This window comes from Polypterus senegalus, chromosome 15 (genome assembly GCF_016835505.1).
Source record: "Polypterus senegalus isolate Bchr_013 chromosome 15, ASM1683550v1, whole genome shotgun sequence".
Classification (NCBI taxonomy): Eukaryota; Metazoa; Chordata; class Cladistia; order Polypteriformes; family Polypteridae; genus Polypterus; species Polypterus senegalus.
In genome coordinates this window covers 129,958,194-129,981,237 of record NC_053168.1, presented here as the reverse complement: position 1 = coordinate 129,981,237, position 23,044 = coordinate 129,958,194, and the positions used below count along the sequence as shown (strand labels likewise).

Sequence of the window (23,044 nt, the reverse complement as noted above, 5' to 3'; positions counted from 1 at the left end):
AATAATGCAGCTCAAAGTGCTTTACATGATGAAGAAAGAGAAAAAAGTCAAAGTAAGAATTAAAATCAGAGAACACTAATTAACATAGAATAAAAGTAAGGTCCAATGGCCAGGGAGGACAGAAAAAACAAAAAAAACTCCAGACGGATGGAGAATTTATTTATTTATTTTTATTATTATTATTTTATTATTAGGATACACAAGTTCAAAAGCAGGGCCGGATTTAGACTTGATAAGGCCCTAAGCTATTTGAGACATGGAGCAATTTATAAGTCCAGATATTCTATGTAAGTGCCAAATGTGATTTGTTTTGGGGGCCCTAAGCTATAGCTTGTGTAGCTTATACGTAAATCCTGCATTGTTCAAAAGCACTTTCAATACTTGCCCACTAGAGGGGGAAAATACCGTCAAAACCCCAACTAAGAACTCAAAGGGCTGAGAAGAATCTTTAGAAAAAAACTAGCCATGTGCGCCCAACTACGTTGCGCGTGTTAAAGTTGTCTGTGAAGGGCTTCCTGTTTAAATGCGGCTGCCAGTCGTGAACTGGGCCCTTCATCGTACAGCATTATGATTTTTTATAAGGGAAACAAAATTACAAAAGAAAACCCTTGGACATTGACTTGATAGGAACGGCCAACTCGGAATCACTGTCCGAATAATAATTATGTGGTGGTGTAGGAGCATTTCTGCTTCTGTCCATTCACACTCCATCTCATTTTCACGACGCTATCGTTTCCTCTCACGATGTCTTCTCAACCTTTCTCCAATCTCGCAGATTGCTTTGTGGCAATTCAAAGAGTAAGGCAATATATACACGGAGCAATGGTTATAAAATGAAGACACATAGGTATCCAGGCTCTTTAAAGCATAAATAGGGATCACTTCACTGACATGTGAGCAAGCCACGGTACCACTGTTAGACGCGCAGCACTTGCCGGCTACAACGTAACAATAATAATTTCCGGAACGTGCTGTTACGTTGTCATTCATTTTACCCACTGTCTTTCTTTCATTCATATGTTACATAGGCACGTACCTTTTCTCTTCGGCAATCTAATTCTCTAGCCAGGCCTCAGGAGCTAACCAGCGTAACCCTGTCCACCACCCCTTTCGTTATTCCGGCACATTGTTGACATCCGTGAGTAACAACAACGTACTAAACTGGAAGGCGGTCTACGCATGGGTGGAATTCGCAGACAAACAAAGATCAAGATCTAAATGAAGATCTCTTTAGTTAATTTAAAGCACAACAATTCGTTTAGTTTGAATGTCTGTGTTTTAAGGTGTGACTGGAGTACTACAGTCTTCAGTAGTATAAGCCTGGAGGAGATTCTTAATGCAATGCCTATGTGTTAGCTGTCTCTCTACTGCCATCTAGTGCTGCTTCTTCTAATTCATTCGCGGACAAACAAAGATCAAGATCCAAATGAAGATTATATATAGAGATAACTTGTTTATTTATCAAAGGCTCTCCAATACATGAAGCTCTGAAAAGCTTACAGAGATCGGCAAAATAACCACAGCAAACAAAGTCCCAAAACAGAATCCAAAGGCACAGTCAAAAAAAAGAGCACGGGGTCAAAAAGAAATAGCAAAATCAAGGCACAATAAACACAACAAACATTCCACTCTGTAGCGCATTTGTAATGAACCACTAGAAACAATGAAATGTCCTCCCAGAAACAAGAAGGAAGGCCATTCCTGGTGGTGATGGGTAGGTGGCCCTGCCCCTTGGGGAACCAATCACAAAACACATGGAACATAACTTGGATTATTACCACTTGCAAACAAACACAAAGAAAAATGTACAAAATTAACCAAAGAAACATTAAAATACAAATAAATGATACAAAATTAGACCAGGAAAATGACTTTGAACCCCAGCCAGGGGAAAAATTCTGTCTGAAATGTGACACACTTGCATTGTTTCAGTTGTATATTTTTTCTTGTTGTAGTCTTCCTGGAGACTACAACTGGTATTCCTCCTTGATCTACATATAAAAAAGTCAATTTATGTATGTGTGTTCCAGCATTACTTCCAAACGGCTGGAGTGATTTTCATGACACTTGGTACACATGTTTCTCATTGGTCGACTAAAAATACTGTAGGGTGAAATCAACCATAACACACCCCCTTCTCTTGATCTTGTGGTCTTGTATGCAGTTTATCATCCAGTTGACACTCTGAACGACCACCAGAGGGCGAACTGGAGGTGACTGCCAGTATTCTTTATGTTTGAGTGCCACCGCGCCAGCCTGTCTCTTTTGAAATTAAATAGAGTTGGCCGATTCCGAGCGACAACTGGATGATAACATACACACAAGACCGCAAGACAAGCACATTGGTGAGTCTTCATTGTTTGTTAATTAATTTTTTTATTTTTAAAGTTCTCAAACAATTAAAAAAAAAAAGTATTTTCCTCCCGGGCAACACCAGGTATTTCATTTCAGCTAGTATTTCTATATTTTCTTTGCTACTTTTCTAGTCTTTGACAGAACTATGATGATCTAATCACATTTTTTCACAGCGTGAATGGTAAGTACAAGAGTTCAGGAAGCCTCAGAGGTTAGCACTACTGCCTCAAAGCTCCAGTGCCCCGAGTTCAAGTCCGACTCCAAGCACTGCCAGTGTGAAGCGTGCATGTTTACCCCGATTCTCCAAGTGCTTTGGTTTCGTCCCACTTCTCAAAAGGAGCGTATATTAGGTTAACTAATACCCTAAATTGTGCCTCCGCCACCACCACCTGATCAATGCACTCTGCTGGAGTAAAATGTGCCTAACAGGGTACTGGGCAGTCTTCTGGCCTTGGAACCTGCAGAGTTTACTTTTTTTCATTAGCATCAGGCCCTTGGATTATTTTATTGTTCTGTCCCCTACAGCCAAATGACAACAGCATTGGACGTATCATTAAAGATTTAAAAATGAATCAGGAAATAAGGACTCTAGTTTTTCTCTTCGTTGCATATCTATATTGTGTAAGTTTGTATTGATTTATTCACAGCTGCTGTTTATGGTATGACTTATTCAATCTTATTCTTATGTATTTCTAATTTGTTTTGTTTTTTTTAATCGCAGCTTTTTATTTGACATCTTGTAAAGAATTCCTTGTAGGAAAATGTGCTGTAAATGCTGTTAAATTGGCTTTGTAGAAGGCATTGGACAGTGTGCCGGCTGACCAGAGGTGCTTGGATAAGCTGCTACTTCCCATGACCCTACAGTATGTTGAAATAAACAGGCTTGAGAAACTAGTGAAAAATAAGCCATAATATTTCAAAAGATTTCTAACACCTCCGTTTGTCAGAGAAGTTTCATATCGACGGTGTAAGGAGAGCTGCATTAAAATCCATCTTTATGTGTGGAAGTGCTTACAATTCCAAACTCACAAATTCGAGTCTTACCTGTTAATTGAAAAAGGTGTGACAGATCTTATGAGTGATGCCACAGCGCCAACCTTTGCAGCGTTGGAGGCGCCAAATTCCCTGTACTTGACTGTCTCCCCATAGCTGACAAACGGCTCGTTGAATACAACAATCTTCCCTTTGGCTTCCTGTGCTCTTTGGTGTAGTTCATCAAAGGACTGGACAACAAGCACCTCTGCTGTAATACCTGCAATGACAAAATACATAAAAATGCTGCAGGGTGAAAACTACCACACAGACATACTTTCAAGTTAAAAAATATATATATATATATATATATATATATACAGTTGTGCTTGAAAGTTTGTGAACCCTTTAGAATGTTCTATATTTCTGCATAAATATGACCTAAAACATCATCAGATTTTCACTCAAGTCCTAAAAGTAGATAAAGAGAAACCAGTTAAACAAATGAGACACACATATTATACTTGGTCATTTATTTATTGAGGAAAATGATTGAATATAACATATTTGTGAGTGGCAAAAGTATGTGAACCTCACAGATGATCAGTTAGTTTGAAGGTGAAATTCGAGTCAATGGGATGGCAATCAGGTGTGAGTGGGCACCCTGTGTTATTTAAAGAACAAGGATCTATCAAAGTCTGCTCTTCACAACATGTTTGTGGAACTGTATCATGGCACGAACAAAAGAGATTTCTGAGGACCTCACGAAAAGAGTTGTTGATGCTCATCAGGCTGGAAAAGGTTACAAAACCACCTCTAAAGAGTTTGGACTCCACCAATCCACAGTCAGACAGATTGTGTACAAATGGAGGAAATTCAAGACCATTGTTACCCTCCCCAGGAGTGGTCGACCAACAAAGATCACTCCAAGAGCAAGGCGTGTAATAGTCGGTGAGATCACAAAGGACCCCAGGGTAACTTCTACGCAACTGAAGGCCTCTCTCACATTGGCTAATGTTCATGTTCACGAGTCCACCATCAGGAGAACACTGAGTAACAATGGTGTGCATGGCAGGGTTGCAAGGAGAAAGCCACAGCTCTCCAAAAAAAACATTGCTGCTCGTCTGCAGTTTGTTAAAGATCACGTGGACAAACCAGAAGGCTATTGGAAGAATGTTTTCTGGACGGATGAGACCAAAATAGAACTTTTTGGTTTAAATGAAAAGCGTTATGTTTGGAGAAAACACTGCATTCCAGCACAAGAACCTTATCCCATCTGTGAAACATGGTCGTGGTAGTATCATGGTTTGAGCCTGTTTTGCTTCATCTGGGCCAGGATGGCTTGCCTTCATTGATGGAACAATGAATTCTGAATTATATCAGAGAATTCTAAGGGAAAATGTCAGGACATCTGTCCATGAACTGAATCTCAAGACAAGGTGGTTTCAGGCAGCAAGACAACGACCCTAAGCACACAAGTCGTTCTACCAAAGAATGGTTAAATTAGAATAAAGTTAATGTTTTATGTTAAATGGCCAAGTCAAAGTCCTGACCTTAATCCAATCGAAATATTGTGGAAGGACCTGAAGCGAGCAGTTAATGTGAGGAAACCCACCAACATCCCAGAGTTGAAGCTGTTCTGTACGGAGGAATGGGCTCAAATTCCTCCAAGCCGGTGTGCAGGAATGAGCAAAAGGTACCAGAAACGTTTAGTTGGAGTTATTGCTGCAAAGGGGGGTCACACCAGATACTGAAAGCAAAGGTTCACATACTTTTGCCACTCACAAATATGTAATATTCAATCATTTTCCTTAATAAATAAATGACCAAGTATAATATTTTTGTCTCATTTGTTTAACTGGTTTCTCTTTATCTACTTTTAGGACTTGAGTGAAAATCTGATGATGTTTTAGGTCATATTTATACAGAAATATAGAAAATTCTAAAGGGTTCACAAACTTCCAAGCACAACGGTATATATATATATATATATATATATATATATATATATATATAGTGACAGATAAGGGGTGCTATCGCTCCCTTGAACCCCTGTCCAATACGCCAGACACCAGATAAAACTCCAAAAGTTGACTTTATTTATATGCAACAGTGCACAAAGCACCCTCTCCTCCACTATACTCATCCGATACACAATAATAATCACAATAAACCAATCCTCCACTCCCAGACGCGTTGCCCTCCTACCACCCAGCTCAGCTCGCTGTCTGGGAGCTCCCATAGTCCTTATATATTCCCTGACCCGGAAGTGTTCCAATCCCCAGTCCATGTGATCTCCTATCACTTCCGTGTCAGATAAAAAGTCCTTTTTTTCACCCCAGAAGCACATCATTCCCCTTGTCCATGTGACTTGGACGTACTTCCGGGGCGTAAGGAAAATAGTCACTGCTCCTCCCTGCAGCGCCTTCTATCAGCCCCTATGGTATCCAGCAGGGTTGTAAAGGAAAACTCCAACGTCCATAATTCCCTGCTGGCATTCGGGGCCCCTCCATGCTGCAGGGATGGCTCCACCTAGCGGCATGGGGGTATTGGCCGGGATGAACGGCCGGCCATCTATCACAATATATATATATATACTGTATATATATATATATATATATATATATATATATATATATATATATATATATATATATATATATATATATATGGGCTTCCCCCCTGCTCGCTTCACTTCGCCAAATGGCCTGTGTTATGCACCAGCCACATTTTCTTCTCTGCCACTTGCGTTGTGAAGAGGGGGGCTGAATGCACCCAAAGGAGACGTGGTCGCTCCTCCAAATTCTGTTTTTTTTTACCTCCTCTTTGCTCGATCTGCTGCTGCTGCCGTGCCATGTGATCTTCATCTCGTGCGGCACTTTGAACATTTAAAAGCCTGTACAGCAGCTGTCCTACTCTTTGTGTTTTATTTCCGGCCCCAGGCCTGGTTAAGTATCGTGGGATGTGGAGAGTGAAGTGGTTCCCATCTGTGTGTGTGAAATGCTTTGCGCAATGAAAAAAGCGCTAAATTAATGTAATTAATAGTAATTATTATTATTCTGTGTCTGTAATTAATATAACTAAGTGCATTCCAGGATATTTGTGGTTAACTGGAATAGATAGGCAGAGAATTAAGCCTGGTCTCTAAAGTTGGTAGGCAGTAATGCTAACTGCTGTGCCACCAAATTGCCCATCTTAAAGCATATCAATAGCTTGAAATCAGTTATAATAAAATGACTAGAACCATGTAAGAGATTCCTCATTTATTCTCACTGTTAATACATGTCTTGCACTATCTCAGTGTAGTTCTTTTGTGTGCTTTGTATAAGTACACTGGGGTACTGCTAGCAGCGGTAGACTCCGTATTAATAAAGACTGAAACTCCTTTGACCCGACCCTGTGTGTTTGAATCTGGAACCTTCTCATTTTCTCTTCCTGCCCTCTTCTTGCTGCTTTTGATTTAATTTCCTGTTAGTTTCATTACTAGTAGCTGAAGCTGTGAGCTGCACATGCATTACATTGTTTTATCATATACGTTTATGACAATAACCCTGTAAAGGACTTGCTGTCACAGGCGGCATATGAAATGAATGTCGATTGATTATTTAGTTAATGATCTGCATTGGTAACGCATCTCAACCCGATGTTCACTGCTGCCTCCTGTAGGGTCTGTAATGCATGGCTTCAGATTTGCCTGTCCTTTATTTTCTTCTCTTACTATAAGGCATTACTCTGTTTTTTCTGTGCAGTCATTTGACCCTGAAAAGCTTTGCTCAGAGCTCAGATATTATCACCATGTCAGTATTTTTTACCTTAACCCTTCAAGTTACTTCTGCATAGCAGAACTGCAGTCAGCCCTTAAACTTGAATTTGCATTCCAATTCTTGCCATGCAGAACTGTGGTGTAAATATTTCAGTTTTTATGTTTTTCTTGACCTTTAATCCACAGACATTATTAGACATGTCTCTCTCATTCTATATATATATATATATATATCCATTCATCCATTATTCAACCTGCTATATCCTAATTACAGGGTCACAGGGGTCTGCTGGAGCCAGTCCCATGCAGCACAAGGCGTAAGGCGGGAACAAACCCCGGGCATGGCGCCAACCCACCACAGGGCACACACACCCACCCACACACCAAGCACATACTGAATCACCAATGCACCTAACCTGCATGTCTTTGGACTATGGGAGGAAACCCACGCAGACACGGGGAGAACATGCAAACTCCACACAGGGAGGACCCGGGAAGCAAACCCGGGTCTCCTAACTGTGAGGCAGCAGCGCTACCCACCGCGCCACCATGCCACCCATTTTATTGGTTTATATTAATATTTGTGTGTAGTTTAAAATGCAGAATAGATGTTAAATTAGTTGAAGATTCTGTTTTTGTTAAATTGTATGTACTATTGAGGGGCACACTAAAATTCCATTTTATATTTGTGCAATGACAAAAAAGGCATTCTATTCTATACCTCTTTCAGCAGCAACCCAAGTTTCCCAGATGGTCTCTCATCCAAGTACTGGCTGGGCCCAAACATGCTTAGCTTCAGGTGGATGACCTGCTCTGAAGTGCAGGTGCTATAGTTGCTGACAGAACAGACTTGGTGTAGAAAGATGTGCACCAGCGTTTCAGTGACAGACTGCCATCCCAGTCACGGTGGGTTTCCTCCCTCAAAACCAATGTGACCTTGGACAGATTTCAGTTCCACAAAACTGTTTGAAGAAAAAAGGAGTTCAAGAAAATAGTTGGGTGTCTATTTTCCTGTTCATTGCCACAATAAAAGCCCACATTGTTAGAAGGTAGGAAGTTAAATAGATCTACCTACCTAATAATAGACATAATAAGGTAGAATATCATAGATAGATAGATAGATAGATAGATAGATAGATAGATAGATAGATAGATAGATAGATAGATAGATAGATAGATAGATAGATAGATAGATAGATAGATAGATAGATAATTTTAGCATAGTAGCCAGGATAGACAGATAGATAGATAGATAGATAGATAGATAGATAGATAGATAGATAGATAGATAGATAGCCCAGACACAAACAGACACTGAGACAGCCAGATGTCCAAAAAGCACTCTTTTATTCTTCTTTACCACATAGCACAACCACAGTGCCCAAAGACTCACAGGTTTATTCTTCCTTTACTGTCCTTCTGCCACCTCTACTCCACTCCTCGCAAGCTCCGTCCTCTTCCACCCAACTCCAGCTCCCTGAATGGAGTGAGGTGGCCCCTTTAATAATGAACCCGGAAGCACTGGTGTGGCGGAAGTGCTGTGGTTCAAGGCTCCTTAGTCCTTCGGGCGCCCCCTGGCAGTGGCCACGGATCCCTACAGAGTTGAGCCTTCCAGTTCCGTGGCTCCCACACAATCCAGGATGGCTGCCCTCTTGCGTTCTGGGGAAGGAATTGCTCCTCTCCCGGTCCCCTACTTCTCCAGGCCTCCCAGTGGGGCAAGGTCCCTGGCTGTCTATCAATAGTTAGATAGATAGATAGATAGATAGATAGATAGATAGATAGATAGATAGATAGATAGATAGATAGATAGATAGATAGATAGATAGATAGATAGATAGATAGATAGATAGATAGATCGGGGAGATTTCATCAGCATAACAGTGGAAGCTAATGTTATATTTACGAAAGATTTTTTCCAAGGGGAAGGAGGTAAATAATGAAAAAGAAGGGGCCTCAGGATAGAGCCCTGCTACTACAAGTAACTGCTTTAACAATGATCATCGATTCAAACAACAGAAAATGAGCCACACAATGGAATCCTGTAAGATAAAAGGAAATGTCAAACATGCAAGCATCAGGAGTGTCTTGCGGGTGTTGATTCGAGTAAGAATACGGGAAATGGTTTTGGTGTGACACCGCCACTAACACAGTTTCAATTTCCTTTAGAGAAGAGGAGAATGTCGCAGAAGACTTCTGATGTCACTTCCAGTCTGGATGTCATTAGCCCCGCCTTCTTCTGCTTTCTCTACTAGAAAACTGGTTGCCTGGCAGGTAACTGACGTTCACTGTGGCCTTAGCACCTGAAGGGGAGAGATTCAGCCTCCCCCAGAAGCTGTTCGACAGCAGTAGAAGTCATCTTCATGTCAGGTGTAACAATTATCCTTTGTTTAACTTTCTGATCTTTTTCAAACAGGACATTAAACAGGGTGTCCTCTGGAGCCCCAAGTCTTCTTTTGTCTCACTTTGATTTATTCACAGAAGGTAACATAACCACAAATCTGCAACCTCATTTGTTTTTGTAATGTTTAATAAACATTTCTTTAACACATAACACTGCCGAATGATTCATACGAAGTAAGGTACAATGGCACCTCTGACCTGAAGACCTGTATATAGTTGTAAGACCAACCAAAACCCCCCAGTGCATTTATAGCCTTCTCAATTATGCAGAAAGCAAGATAACAGGGAACCCTACATACTAATAAAAGACAACACAGGCATGTAGGAACAAGAAGACCCAGGCCCCTAGCACATTCCCCTATGTCCAAAGTGTTCAAATAAAACACTGAGGCACCACCGACAGCAGCGCTATTCAGATAACAGCCTGGGGGTCTTTTGACCTGCTCTACAAAGCCCTAGAAAACCAGGATTGGAATGGAGCAATACGCCAATGGTAATTCTGAAATCATTAAAGGGAATCAATTTCATCGACCCATGATTTAAAGATACTACTCATAGTGTTAGTGTTTTCTTATTTGAAAACATAGTGCATTGGGACGCCTTTGAAGTGGAAGAATTAGAGGAAGAGAGCGTGCACGGGGCATTAGATTCTCTGGATCGCTGAATGGCAGCCACCCTGGGGATGCAGCAGTGCCTCATATTCCCACAGGGCACCATGGGACATTGAGTTCTGCATCTCAGCCCTATTGGGCTCCATGGATGCCACCATGGGGTGCTGTGGGGATTGCGGTCACCTCACCAGGAAGTGCTTCTGGACCACGTGAAGTACTCCCTGGTGTCACATAAAAGGAGCCGGTTGCCACTGCTCCAGAGCCAAAGTCAGGAGGTGGAGGAGAACGCTTGCTGGAGGAGGAGTGGAGCCGGAGAGAAAGGACAAAGAAAGAAGGAAAAAGAAGGCTTAGTAATTGTGCTCATCTGTACTGTGCTTTGGTGGTGGGAAACAATACAGAAGCGTTTCCCACAACAGAATAAAACCTGTGTGTAGTGCTGAACTTGTGTCTGCGTCTGCTTGGGTCAGGTTTGGGGAGCTGGAGTGTAAGCAGCAGGCCACAGTAGGCAAAGTTTTAGTGTCCATGTCAGCTTTTCAGCTAAAATCTCTAGCATGCATCCTCCTCACCAAGTCAAATGCTTAATTTCTGATCACTGAGAAATCATTGGTGTTTCCTTATCCTTGCAATAAGGTCTAGAGGAAGTTCTCTCTTATTATTACACATTCACTTAACAAATTATTAGGTATACTTAAACATCCATACAATTATGTAATTGACCAATCACATGGCAGCTTTGCAATGCATTAAATCAAGCAGATATGGTTAAGGGCATCAGCTAACAATCACATCAAACATCAGAATGGGAAAAAAAATGTGAACTCAATGATTTTGACCATAGCATGATTGTTGCTGCCAGACGGGCTGGTATAAGTATTTCAGTAGCTGCTGCTACTCCTGGGATTTTCTCACACAAAAGCCTTTATACTTTACTTAGGATGATGTGAAAAACAAAAAACAAGCAGATATGTGAATGTAAAGGCCTAGTTGACGACAGAGGTGAGAGGAGAAAAGTCAAACTGGTTCAGGCTGACATAAAGGCTACGGTAACTCAGATAACTCCTGTTTAACTGTGGTGAGTGGTAAAGCAGCTGAGAATGAATAACACGTCAAACATTGAGACAGAAGGACTACAATAGCAGAAGATCAGGTCATGATCAACTCCTGCTAAGAATTTAAAGCTGAGGCTGGACACAGGCTCTCCAAAACTGGACAGTTAAAAACTGGAAAGATATAGTATGGTCTATTGGAACTCATTTTCTGCTGAGGTGCAGAGACAGTACAGTCAGAATTTGGTGCCAACAGCATGAATCCATGCACTCCACCTAACTTGTGTCGACAGTCCAGGCTGGTGGTGGTGTAGTGGTGTGGGTGATGTATTCTTGGCACACTTTGGGCTTGTTAATACCAATCAATCATCACTTGAATGTCACGGTCTACTTGAGTATTGTTGCCAACCATGTGCATCCCTTCATGGCCACAATCTACCTACCAAATCTTCTAATGTCCACTTTCAGAATGATAATGCACCATATCACAAAGCCAAAGTTATCTCAAACCGGTTTCATAAACATGGTGATGTTCCGTGGTCTTCGGTGGCCTTCCCAGCCATTGAATCTGAACTCATCTGAACACCTTTGGGATGTGGCGGAACAGCAGCATTACTTTTTTTCTTTCAAAGATCCCAGAATACAATGGGAAAAGAATCTCTTACTCAACATTTCAGTAGTACTAGGGTGTTGTACCGTGTTAGCCATTATAGATGTAGTGGCCTAAGTTGCCCTGAAAACTTGCATATTGTAATCTTTTTAATTAGCCCATAGGAGGGGTCATTTTGTTTGACTCAACATTTCAGAAAAAGAGTGGAAGGCAGCCACACACTGAATTCACTCTAGCTCCATATGTGCAAAGCATAATACAATTAGTCAACTTCAAATCTTTAATCGAGCACATCTCTCTCGTTTAAAATTCTCCAAAATGTTTCCAGGGCAAGATCCAACCTGCGAACATTGCAATCGAGCTCCAGCCTCATTGAGCCACATGTTTTAGGCCTGCACCAAATTAACATTCAGGATCAAAAACCTTTAAAGTCTATCAGACAGCCTTGATGTTCCAAGCACTAGCAGCCCATTCACAGTTGTGTTTGGTGGGCTCACAGATGGGCTTAAAGTGGAGAAGGACAAACAAACTGTAATTGTCTTTACTTCACTATTAGCACATAGACTAATCTTGCTCGACTGGAAGAATTCTAACCCACCTCTCTTAAGTCAGTGGGTAACTGATGGGTAACTGATGTTTAGGGCTGCCAACCGTCCTCATTGTAAGGCTTTCGATTTTTACCAATGACAAGGATATGGGGATTTTCAAATTTTAGGAGCCAAAATTTCTGGACATTTTGAAATTCCTCCTGGACAGTCCATGATGTGTTAAAAATGAGAACGTGTCCGGGAGGAATTTATAACATTTTCAAAATGTCCAGAAATTTTGGCTGCTAAAATTTGAAAATCTCCATATCCTTGTCATTGGTAAAAACCGAAAGCCGTACAACAATCACCATTTGCGGAAGTACTGCCCACACTTTTTTTCCCCAGAATCTTGACTTCCATTCCGGTAGTAAACTACGCAGATATTGATGAGAATAGTCAACGTCTGTTCAACTTGGCTTTTTCAGTTCATCTTTTGAATTCCGCTTTATCTTCTTGGCAAGTAGGCAGTTCATTATAAATGTTCCTTTCCTTAATTATTTGTACTCCTAATTCATTGTAACTAAGTGAATTTATTCAAAATTGGAGTTTTGCTCTGGTTGTTGGCCTTCCTCTCTTGATTTGATTTTAGTTTTGTTAAGTTTGACTTGTTTGAATGGAATGTTACTTGGTTTTAATACATGTAATAAAAAGAAAAGAGAAAAAAAATACACGGCAGCATGAATGTGCAGAAACTGTGTGATGCAATCATGCCAACCTGGACCAAAATCTCAAAGGAGTGTTTCCAACATCTTGTTGAATCAATGCTACAAAGCATCAAGGCTGTTTTAATAGCAGAAGGAGGCCCTCCCCAGTTTTCCATCCATCCATCCATTATCCCACCCGCTATATCCTAACTACAGGGGTCACGGGGGTCTGCTGGAGCCAATCCCAGCCAACACAGGGCGTAAGGCAGAAAGCAAACCCCGGGGCACCTACCCAGTTTTAGTACAGAAAATCTCTACGCACAAACTGGGATGAAACAATTAATTGAAAATCATTAATGATTTGCATCACCCAACAGAGAAGTATAAAAATATTGTTAACTGCACGTTGGCCTGCAAATGTATCTCATTTTTTGTGCTTCTTCATTCCGAGTGAAAGAATCCTCATAAGAAAGCTGCTGTTGCATGATCTGTTGGAACGCTTTGAAAGAAATCGAGCAAATAAACTGGAGACACATCAGAGAAAAACCGAGTGGTGGGGCAAGCGTATTTTAAAAAGAAAAGGGTAACGAACGAGTCAGACTTTCTCCGTGGAAACACCTCGCACAAAGCGCTAATGAGCAACATTTTCCTTACAAAGATTTCCCTGTGTGACTTTGTATTCCCCACCCTGGTAACGGCAGCACTTCTACTTCTGAAGGGAATCAGTTTCTTAAAGGGCAGGAAGGTTGTTAGGTATATCATGAATGAATATGCAAAAAAAAAAGGAAATAAAATGGTTATATTTTCAGAGGAAAGGGTCTATGACTAATCAATGAAATTATTAATGGGGTTTAAAACATTCTTCTCACAGAAATGTATTTTTCTTTTTGGCACTTGGTTTATACAGATCATTATAATACACCCTGATGTGTGGAAATACTTAAATCAAAGATCGGCCAATCCTTATATTTCTTTTTTGGTCAAGGAATAGAGCTAAAAATGAGACGTAACAATTCCTAAACTGTGAATGCACTATATCTTTTGGTTATAAATAGATACTGCAAAGAATTTCTAAGTCTCAGACTTTTAAAAACTGGCAAAGCTTCCTACCCTAACAGTCATTATAAGCTGAACAGCAGCTCATGCAGCGCCTTAACTAAACTTCTCCACACCATCTTCATCAGGAGTGCACTGCCATCTCATTACGGCTACAGTCATCCCGGAGTAACGTTGCAGTTGCAGAGTTCCATTCAATTCCCCCTTCGACTTGTTACGCTTACCTGCTGCGGTTTTGATTCCTCAGACTGCGAGGTTCAGAAAACTCCTTTAGGGCTCGTTGTCATTAAAGTTAACATAGGAGTGCTCGTCCATAAGGTTCCCCCTTGGGATGTTTCCGATTCCCTACCTGTAACTTGTTTTGGTGATGAAGCATTAAGGGGTAGCGATACTGTTGTCACACGCGTGCACATGGGAGGCAGCTAAAGGGCTTGAGTGAAGGCAATTCTGAATCAGACCTGGATGTGGCAGAGTGCACTGATTCTTTTTCTCGCTTTCCTGCAGACTATTCATGGGAAGTTCCACCTGGCCCTGTTGACGTCACTTCTCGGTCTGGACATATAGAGTCCTGAACACAGACAGGCGGACACATTGAAATCACCCGCAACACATTTATTTTCCATATTTACAGTGACACACAAACTCCAACTGTCCCCAAAGTCCTGGCCAACACAAAATGCCTCACTTTCTCTTTAGGCCACCTCCTTGCTTCCTCCAGAGACCTCGTCCTCTTCCACCCGACTCTAGTCCAGAATGGCGGCGGCCCCTTTTATAATCACCCAGATGTGCTCCAGGTGTGTCCCGGCAATCTTCCACTGACACGCCCCAGTGTGGAGGAAGTGCCGGCTGCATCCCCAGAAGCACTCCGGGTGTCCCTGCTCCTCTTCCCCCCAGCACTTCCGGGTGTGGCAGAAGTGCTGAGGTCCAGGGCTCCAAAGGCATTGGCAGTGACCACAGGCCCCTAACAGGGTTGAGCTTCAAAGCTCTGTACCCATGGTCCCCATAGGTACCAAGGCGGTCGCCCCCACATGGTCTGAGGAAGGCGTAAGCCCTCTTCCGGTCCTCCTGGGCATCCCAGCCAGGTCGCCTCCCCAGCCATTTCCGCCTTTACAGCTCTGGCCCCCTTCATGTCACGTCCAGGCTCGAGCCTATGGCTGAAGACCTTTCTGATCCCGGCCCCTTTGACGTCACTTCCTACCCTGACCTTTAAAAGCCTCCACCTTTCCCCTATTCCCTCAGTTCTGTTATGGACTCCTGTTTGTGCACATCAGTGTTATTAATTTGCAATTTGCAGCCATGAAAATAATATACGGGTGGCTGCCCCAAACCTTACTATGGCTCTTTGTGGAGTTTGTGACACTTTTTTAATAATAATGATTTGTTAGTTTTTATTTAGGAGATGGGGAGCGTCTTTTTAAAAGTGAAACAAAAGCACAAAGTCATTAAGACTGAAACACAATATATATAAGCATGCATTATCGAGATTTGTATTTTTTCAACCTAATATTATAAGCATACAGGTGCAGGATTTAAGCAATCTTGACTACAGTAGGGTTGTTGCTGCCAGATGTGGTAGTTCCAGCATGTCAGAAACAGATGCACTCATAAGATTTTCATGCACTGCAATCTCTGGAGCTTACAGAGAACGGTGTAATTAACTGAGTGAGTGGCACATCTACGGGCAAAAACGTTTTGTTAATGACAGGAGGTAAATGGAGAATGGCAGGAATCGTTCAAGCTAACAGAAAGGCCACAAATGCTCTGTTAACAGCTCTCTTGGTGTGTGGAAATACTTTTCTGAATGCATAAGACGTTTCAGTATTGAAGCAGGTGGGCTACAGAAGCAGACCACTCCAGCAGGATCTAATCTGCTCTCCGCTACGAAGAGGAAAATGAGCATATGCCACCATCACGGAAACTAAATTACTGAAGACTGGAAAAATGTCTTGCGTTCTATTGTGACATCTCAGGTTCAACATTTGGTGTAAAATGCATAAATGCACAGATCCATCACGTCTTTTGTCAGTGGTCCAGGCTTCTGAGGGCAGTGCAATGGTGTGAAGAATGTTATTTTTGTTCAATAGTAAGCTTCTTAATACCATCTGAGTAACACTTGACACATGTCATTATCTAACTTGCTTAATCCTGGGCAGGGTTCTGGAGTCTTTCCGGGTTAGCATAGGGCACAAGGCAGGAATAAACCTCAGAGAGGGTGCCACACCAGGGCCAATTCAGCATCGCCAATCCGCCTACCCTGCATGTCCTTGGACTGTGGGAGAAAATCAGAGGACCTGAAGGAAACCCATGCGGACACGGGGAGAACATGCAAACCCCATTCAGGGAGGACTTGGGTTGCACACCCTGGTCTCTTTACTGCGAGGTAGCAGCACTCTCATTCCAAGAAGTGTGCCAGTCCTAAAAATTATGAGTTTGGTTGTGTACAATACATAACATATACAGAGGCCGAGACATTACATGCAATATCGTTTTTTTAATTGTTTTCTCAAGATAACTGAATCATTTTCTTGAGATTATAAGAAAATGTAATGTTTTCAAACTCAACAGCATTTCACATTTTTGTCTAATCAAGGCCTGGCGCAGGCTGGCATATCTTTATGTCTTGGCTAAGAACATAGGGTCCTTAAAATATGTGTCATGATCCATTTTGTGTTACTTGTTTTCTTATTTTAGGGTCGCATAGAGTCATGATTCCCAAAAATAATCATTGAGAAAGGGTTGCGGACGGTCTCCATGGACAGTGTAAACAAATGCTACTGCTCCACTATGACTTATGTTGACGATTCTCCAAGGGGGAAGGGGCTAACGGTCTGTGACGATTCTTAAAAAGAGGACCCCTCTTGCCTCACTGGGATGACTGTTGGCTAAAGTGGACCCAATCCCTACCGGTATGAATGTCTATCTGTCAGGGGCACTCCTCCTCCCTAGCTAAGAAGAGAATGATGAGCCTACGGTAAAAATTCAATCACCTAGAAACCTGTGGACACAAGAGAGGAGTCTCTCAGAAACAGCTTTCTCTCATTTTTGCAATATCAAATTTTTGTGAAAAAATAAACTCATTTTTAAACAGCAGCACAAATAAGGTTAGCTTTCTATTTAACTCACCAGCTTAACTGGCCGATTACACTGATGGTGACAACATTATATTACTCTTACCATGCAGCCCCATAAACATATAAATCAAACTTAGATCCCTGAAATAAAATGTCTAGTCTGTCATAGTTACAAAGTTCAGCAAAACTGAAGTATAATGATTATCTTTAAACATTTCCCAATAATTCCTAGTTACTATATCCTGTTCTATGTAGGAAAAGAACGCAATATCACCATCCAATCAGTGCACAGAGTCTGAGTTTTTCCTCCAATAGACTGACAATGGAGAACCTTTTTAGCATGCTAGATGTGAATGTGAAGGGTATAGTCAATGAAGTGCTGGTGAACAGTGAAGAAGGATGACATCTGTGGAGTTTTAACACAAGTTTACTGAGAGACGCTTGTACTTTGAATTAAATCAACCTTTACCAATGCATTCAAAGCCTACAACTGCAGTTCTATTGTCCTGCTGGCCGTTGCCATGTTTGTGTCTCCTATGTATTATGAGCTGTTCACTTAAAAAATGTAACTCTATTATATTAAAGACATTTTCTGTTGTGTCTGTGTTAATCCGCCTTGACCACTCCCCTCTACACCGTTCGTCCAATCATTACTCCTACTGCACACATTACTCCTCTCTCCATCCCACCCTGTGACACTCTCAGTGCTGCTAACTCGCCCTTCAACAAAGTCGGTTATAATGGCAAGGCAGAAAAGCAAATTACCTATTTAAGAATGTTAAATGAAAAAAAGGAACAAAAAAGAGCTGCACATAATAAAAATCAAGGACAAAGAGAATCGTCCAATAAACAAGAAAAATATTCCGAACAATATGCACACAGAAATGCAAAAAAGCAATGTTTATAGAATGTAAGTTAGAGGATAAATTAATTCATAATATTGTTTTTGATGAGGCATTAATGTAATTCAACTTTTTATTTAGTTTTTATTACTTTTTTACTTTTTCTTTTTACTGCATTTTATTATTCATTGATATTTACAATAGACAGTTGTAGTGAAATACTCAAGTAACTGATTTTCTCTCTATAATAACTAAGGACCAAACTGTCTTCCTCCTGCACCCCGATACTCTTCTATATACTAATTCACTTTCTCTAACGGAGGGGCACCCCAACATCTTTTGAGCAGCTCAGCTGTGAGATGGCAGTCGCCCAACGCCTACCCCCGGGAGTTGGTGAGTAAAGCGAGCAGGAGGGCAGAGCCCCCTAGTTTTTCTTAAAATACATTTAACTAAGCAAACTTATACACTGGATAATGGGTTTCTATTACCCTGAAAATATTTCTGTACGGTTAGTTTGCATTTATATTATTTGCATAGCATAATAATTATTTATTTATTATCAAATTCACATTGGTTTTGGGTGCCACCATGTTGTAATTCCCTTTCCCAGGACACTGCTTCCATAGGTGGGGTATGTGGTGGGTTCAAATATAGCCGTGTCTTGCATCATTGGCATGGTGCCTTTAATTCCTGGCACTGTGGACCTCAAATGTAGGGTGAAATTCCCTCTTAAATTTCTGGTTCTTGATTTTAGTGATTTCCCTTTAGCTTCAAATTTCAGTTAGTACATAGGCTTTGGTGCAAAAGTAACACTTTTTCAAGTTTTGACTGTACTTCATCTCCTGGTCCTCTTCCTGTCTCTGAGCAGAATACTATGCTATAGCAGTTAAAGAATTATCCATCCATCCATTCTCTTCCGCTTATCTGGGGTCGGGTCGCGGGGGCAGCAGCTTAAGCAGAAAGGCCCAGACTGCCCTCTCCCCGGCCACTTCTTCTAGCTCTTCCGGGAGAATCCCGAGGCATTCCCAGGCCTGCTGGGAGACATAGTCCCTCCAGCGTGTCCTGAGTCTTCCCCGGGGGCTCCTCCCGGTTGGACGTGCCCGGAACACCTCACCAGGGAGGCGTCCAGGAGGCATCCTGATCAGATACCCGAGCCACCTCATCTGACTCCTCTCGATGCGGAGGAGTAGCAGCTCTACTCTGAAATAAATGAAATAAAGAATTATTATTACTATTATTATTTTCTTTTTTTATTTTATGATTGGTAAGTCATTATTTATATTGTTGCCTTTCATTTTTTGCCCTCCATTCCAAATTTTTATAACAAGTCAGCCCCTATGACCATGCATTCTTTAAGATGGTGGGAGCAACCACTATGCAGACATAGAGAGTGCAGGCAAACTCCATGATGTTTTCACCACTTTGCTTCACAGCAAGAAGGGTGCTTTTACAATGAATTTGTACTTTTGCAAAATGTACATCTATATTTATATAAAAGTCAATGAGTCTTGATTGTTTGTTAATTTATTTTTATTTTATGGTTAATTTAACAATATTTTTACTAAAAATACATGTGTTTGGGACAGGATTGTGAGAATGGTTACAGACAACCCACAGATCACCTCCAAAGACCTGCAAGAACATCTCGCTGCAGATGGTGTATCTGTACATCGTTCTACAATTCAGTGCAATTTGCACAAAGAACGTCTGTATGGCAGGGTGATGAGAAAGAAGCCCTTTCTGCACTCACGCCACAAACAAGTCAGCCCCTATGACCATGCATTCTTTAAGATGGCGGGAACAAACACTATGCAGACACAGAGAGTTACAGGCAAACTCCATGATGTTCTCACCACTTTGCTTCACGGCAAGAAGGGTGCTTTTACAATGAATTTGTACTTTTGCAAAATGTACTACATCTATATTTATATCAAAGTCAATGTGTGTATGTATGTATGTATGTTCCAGCATCACTTCCGAACGGCTGGAGCGATTTTCATGAAACTTGGTACACATGTTTTTCATTGGTCGACTAAACTGATACTGTAGGGTGAAATCAACCCTAACCCGCCTCCTTCTGGGTAGGGTGGGGGGTGATCGTGCGGTCTTGTATGAATGTTATCATCCAGTTGACACTCGGAACGACCACCAGAGGGCGAACAGGAGGTGAGCGCCAGCATTCTTTATGTTTGAGCGCCGCCGCGCCCGCATGTTGCTTTTGAAATGAATTAGAGTTGGCCGGTTCTGACCTTCAACTGGATTATAACATACACACAAGACCGCAAGACAAGCACATTGGTGAGTCTTGATTGTTTGTTAATTTATTTTTATTTTATGGTTAATTTAACAATATTTTTACTAAAAACACATGTGTTTGGCACAGGATTGTGAGAATGATTACAGACAACCCACAGATCACCTCCAAAGACCTGCAAGAACATCTCGCTGCAGATGGTGTATCTGTACATCGTTCTACAATTCAGCGCAATTTGCACAAAGAACATCTCTATGGCAGGGTGATGAGAAAGAAGCCCTTTCTGCACTCACGCCACAAACAAGTAAGCCCCTATGACCATGCTTTCTTTAAGATGGCGGGATCAAACTCCATGCAGACAGCGACTGAGATTCAGACCCAGGGTGCTGGACGAGTGTACAATTTGTATGCTAGCATAAGAATCTTACTATGATCTGTTAATGGTATCAATATATGTTTTCAAAATGAAAATGAGAGGAGAATAAGGATGAAATACAAAAAAGGGTTCAGGTTTAGCCTCTTTTCTTAAGGCAGCCATTTAAAGCAATGTTCCTCACATGGAGTAAGCCAGACTAGATCCTGTGCAATTAGCAGTGCAGGAAATAAAAGTTCTCATTTAATTCTATTAGGACGCAGTGAACCATTATAAATGTAATATCTTTCTCAAATGTGCTCAGCCATCCCTTTAAAGGTTGCACTGTTTTTTGCACCTTTGATGGGGTAATAGAAACGGAACTGTTCTTTACAGGATGTGGCTCATAGGTAGAATAAGAGTAAAAAAAAAAAACCTGATTGCAGACTAAATACATGAGTGGAAAAAGCTCAACGTGACCATCATCACACAGCTCTTAGTTCACTAGACTAAAAACATAGTGTAGAACAAAGCAACCAGAAACCATCAATACTTGGTGGTCAGCAGTTTAGACGACAGGAACAAAACAAGGTGATGCATCTCAGCTACCACAGCTAGTTCAATGCAAAACAGAAAATAAAAATGACTGGCTGTTTACCTAAGAACTGCACAGTGGTAAAGAAGGTATGAAGATCAAGGCTTTGCTATGCATACTGTGTAGAAAACAATGTTCTAGAAGTGAGTTCATATTAGTAGTACGTGGATGTGCTCACATTTTATTGTTTTTAGGCACTGTAAAGTTTATTAGCGTTTACATAAATTTGCTATTCATCTTCTTTTGATTTCTACACATTCCATTGCACCACAATATGTCTTCTTTTCCATTGATTTTTACAAATGATTTATAATGGCAAAGTACAATTCTCCATAGGTCTGTAAATGGTGGCACATTTTTCAGATATTCCAGTCTTTTCAAATTGTTTGTGCCATCTTTGTTCATTTGAGCACCAGCTCAGTTGTCTGTTCTTCTTCTTAACAATCTTGGTCATGCTCCTTCAGCTTGGATGGAGACAGAGACTTTAATTTTCAACTCTTGACATGTTTGATTGGGGTCCAGACTTTGACAGCACCACTGGAGAATATCCATCCATCCATTTTCATAACCTGCTTATCCAGAGCAGGCCAAGGGGCAGCTGGAGCCCATCCCAACAATCATCGTGCACAAGACTAGAGCAACTCCTAGGCGGGAAGCCAGTCCATTGCAGGGTGACCACTGGAGTCTTTTGATTTTTATTCATTTTATATTTTTTATCTTTTAGGTAATTGTCCTGCAGAAAGATCAGCCGTTTACCAAGTCCCGCACCTCTAATTGAATGAGGAAGGCTTTCTTCAAGGATTTCTCTGTAATTTTCCAGACCTCTTTTCCCTCCAGTCTTCATAAGACTTGGTAGCAACCACCCGTAATGCATGATGCCCTCAACACTGCTTCACAGCAAGAAGGGTGCTTTTACAATGAATTTGTACTTTTGCTAAATGTACTACATCTATATACAGGGGGTCCTCAGGTTACGACATAATTCCGTTCCAACAACAGTGATATAACCCGTATTTTGGTGTAAGTCGAAACACACCCTAGCCTAAGTCACTTATCTATCCTAACACATTTGCAAAAGGAAAAGGACATAAATATACTGTACTATACACTGTGCTGTAGTAACAGAAAAAATGAGTGTAAAAAAAAATCCTTATCTTTATTCCTTCTCACGTCTCAATTTTTTTTAGTTTTTATGGGAGTGAGCATTGTAAACTCGACACATTGTACGTCAAGACGTTGTAACCTGAGGACCCCCGTATATATAAAAGTCAACGTGTGTATGTGTGTATGTATGTTCCAGCATCACTTCTGAACGGCTGGAGCGATTTTCATGAAACTTGGTACACATGTTTCTCATTGGTCGACTAAACTGATACTGTAGGGTGAAATCAACCCTAACCCACCTCCTTCTGGGTTTGATCGTGCGGTCTTGTGTGCAAGTTATCTTCCAGTTGACATTCGAAACGACCACCAGAGGATGAACTGGAGGCGTCTGCCAGCATTCTTTATGTTTGAGTGCCACCGTGCCCGCCTGTTGCTTTTGAAATTAAATAGAGTTGGCCGGTTCTGACTGTCAACAGGATGGCAACATACATACAACACCACAAGACAAGCACATTAGTGAGTCTTCATTGTCTGTTAATTAATTTTTATGTTTAAAGTTGTGGGGGTTTTTTTAATTATATTTTTCTCAAACAATTAAAAAAAAAAAACTTTATTTTCCTCCTGGGCAACGCTGGGTATTTCAGCTAGTACATAAATAGTGTTAAGGTCAAGTAAGCAACATGACTATAACAGAGAAATCCTGAGGTAAAAAAAAAAACAATTTCTATTGGCAACAGACCTATAACTCTGGAAAGAACGTATCCTCCAGCAGAATCACCTTG

At 41.2% G+C, this 23,044-nt stretch overlaps 1 protein-coding gene across 6 annotated transcripts in view; it reads right to left on the bottom strand.

The window, feature by feature from the left end:
* LOC120515619 (carboxypeptidase Q-like) overlaps positions 1-23,044 on the bottom strand; it is a 522,111-nt gene that overhangs the window by 396,160 nt on the left and 102,907 nt on the right. For all 6 annotated transcript variants that reach the window (XM_039736745.1, XM_039736750.1, XM_039736744.1 and 3 more), the window contains one exon: positions 3,400-3,607. In XM_039736745.1, coding sequence (XP_039592679.1) covers positions 3,400-3,607 — 208 coding nt within the window. The remainder of the gene's footprint in view (positions 1-3,399; positions 3,608-23,044) is intronic.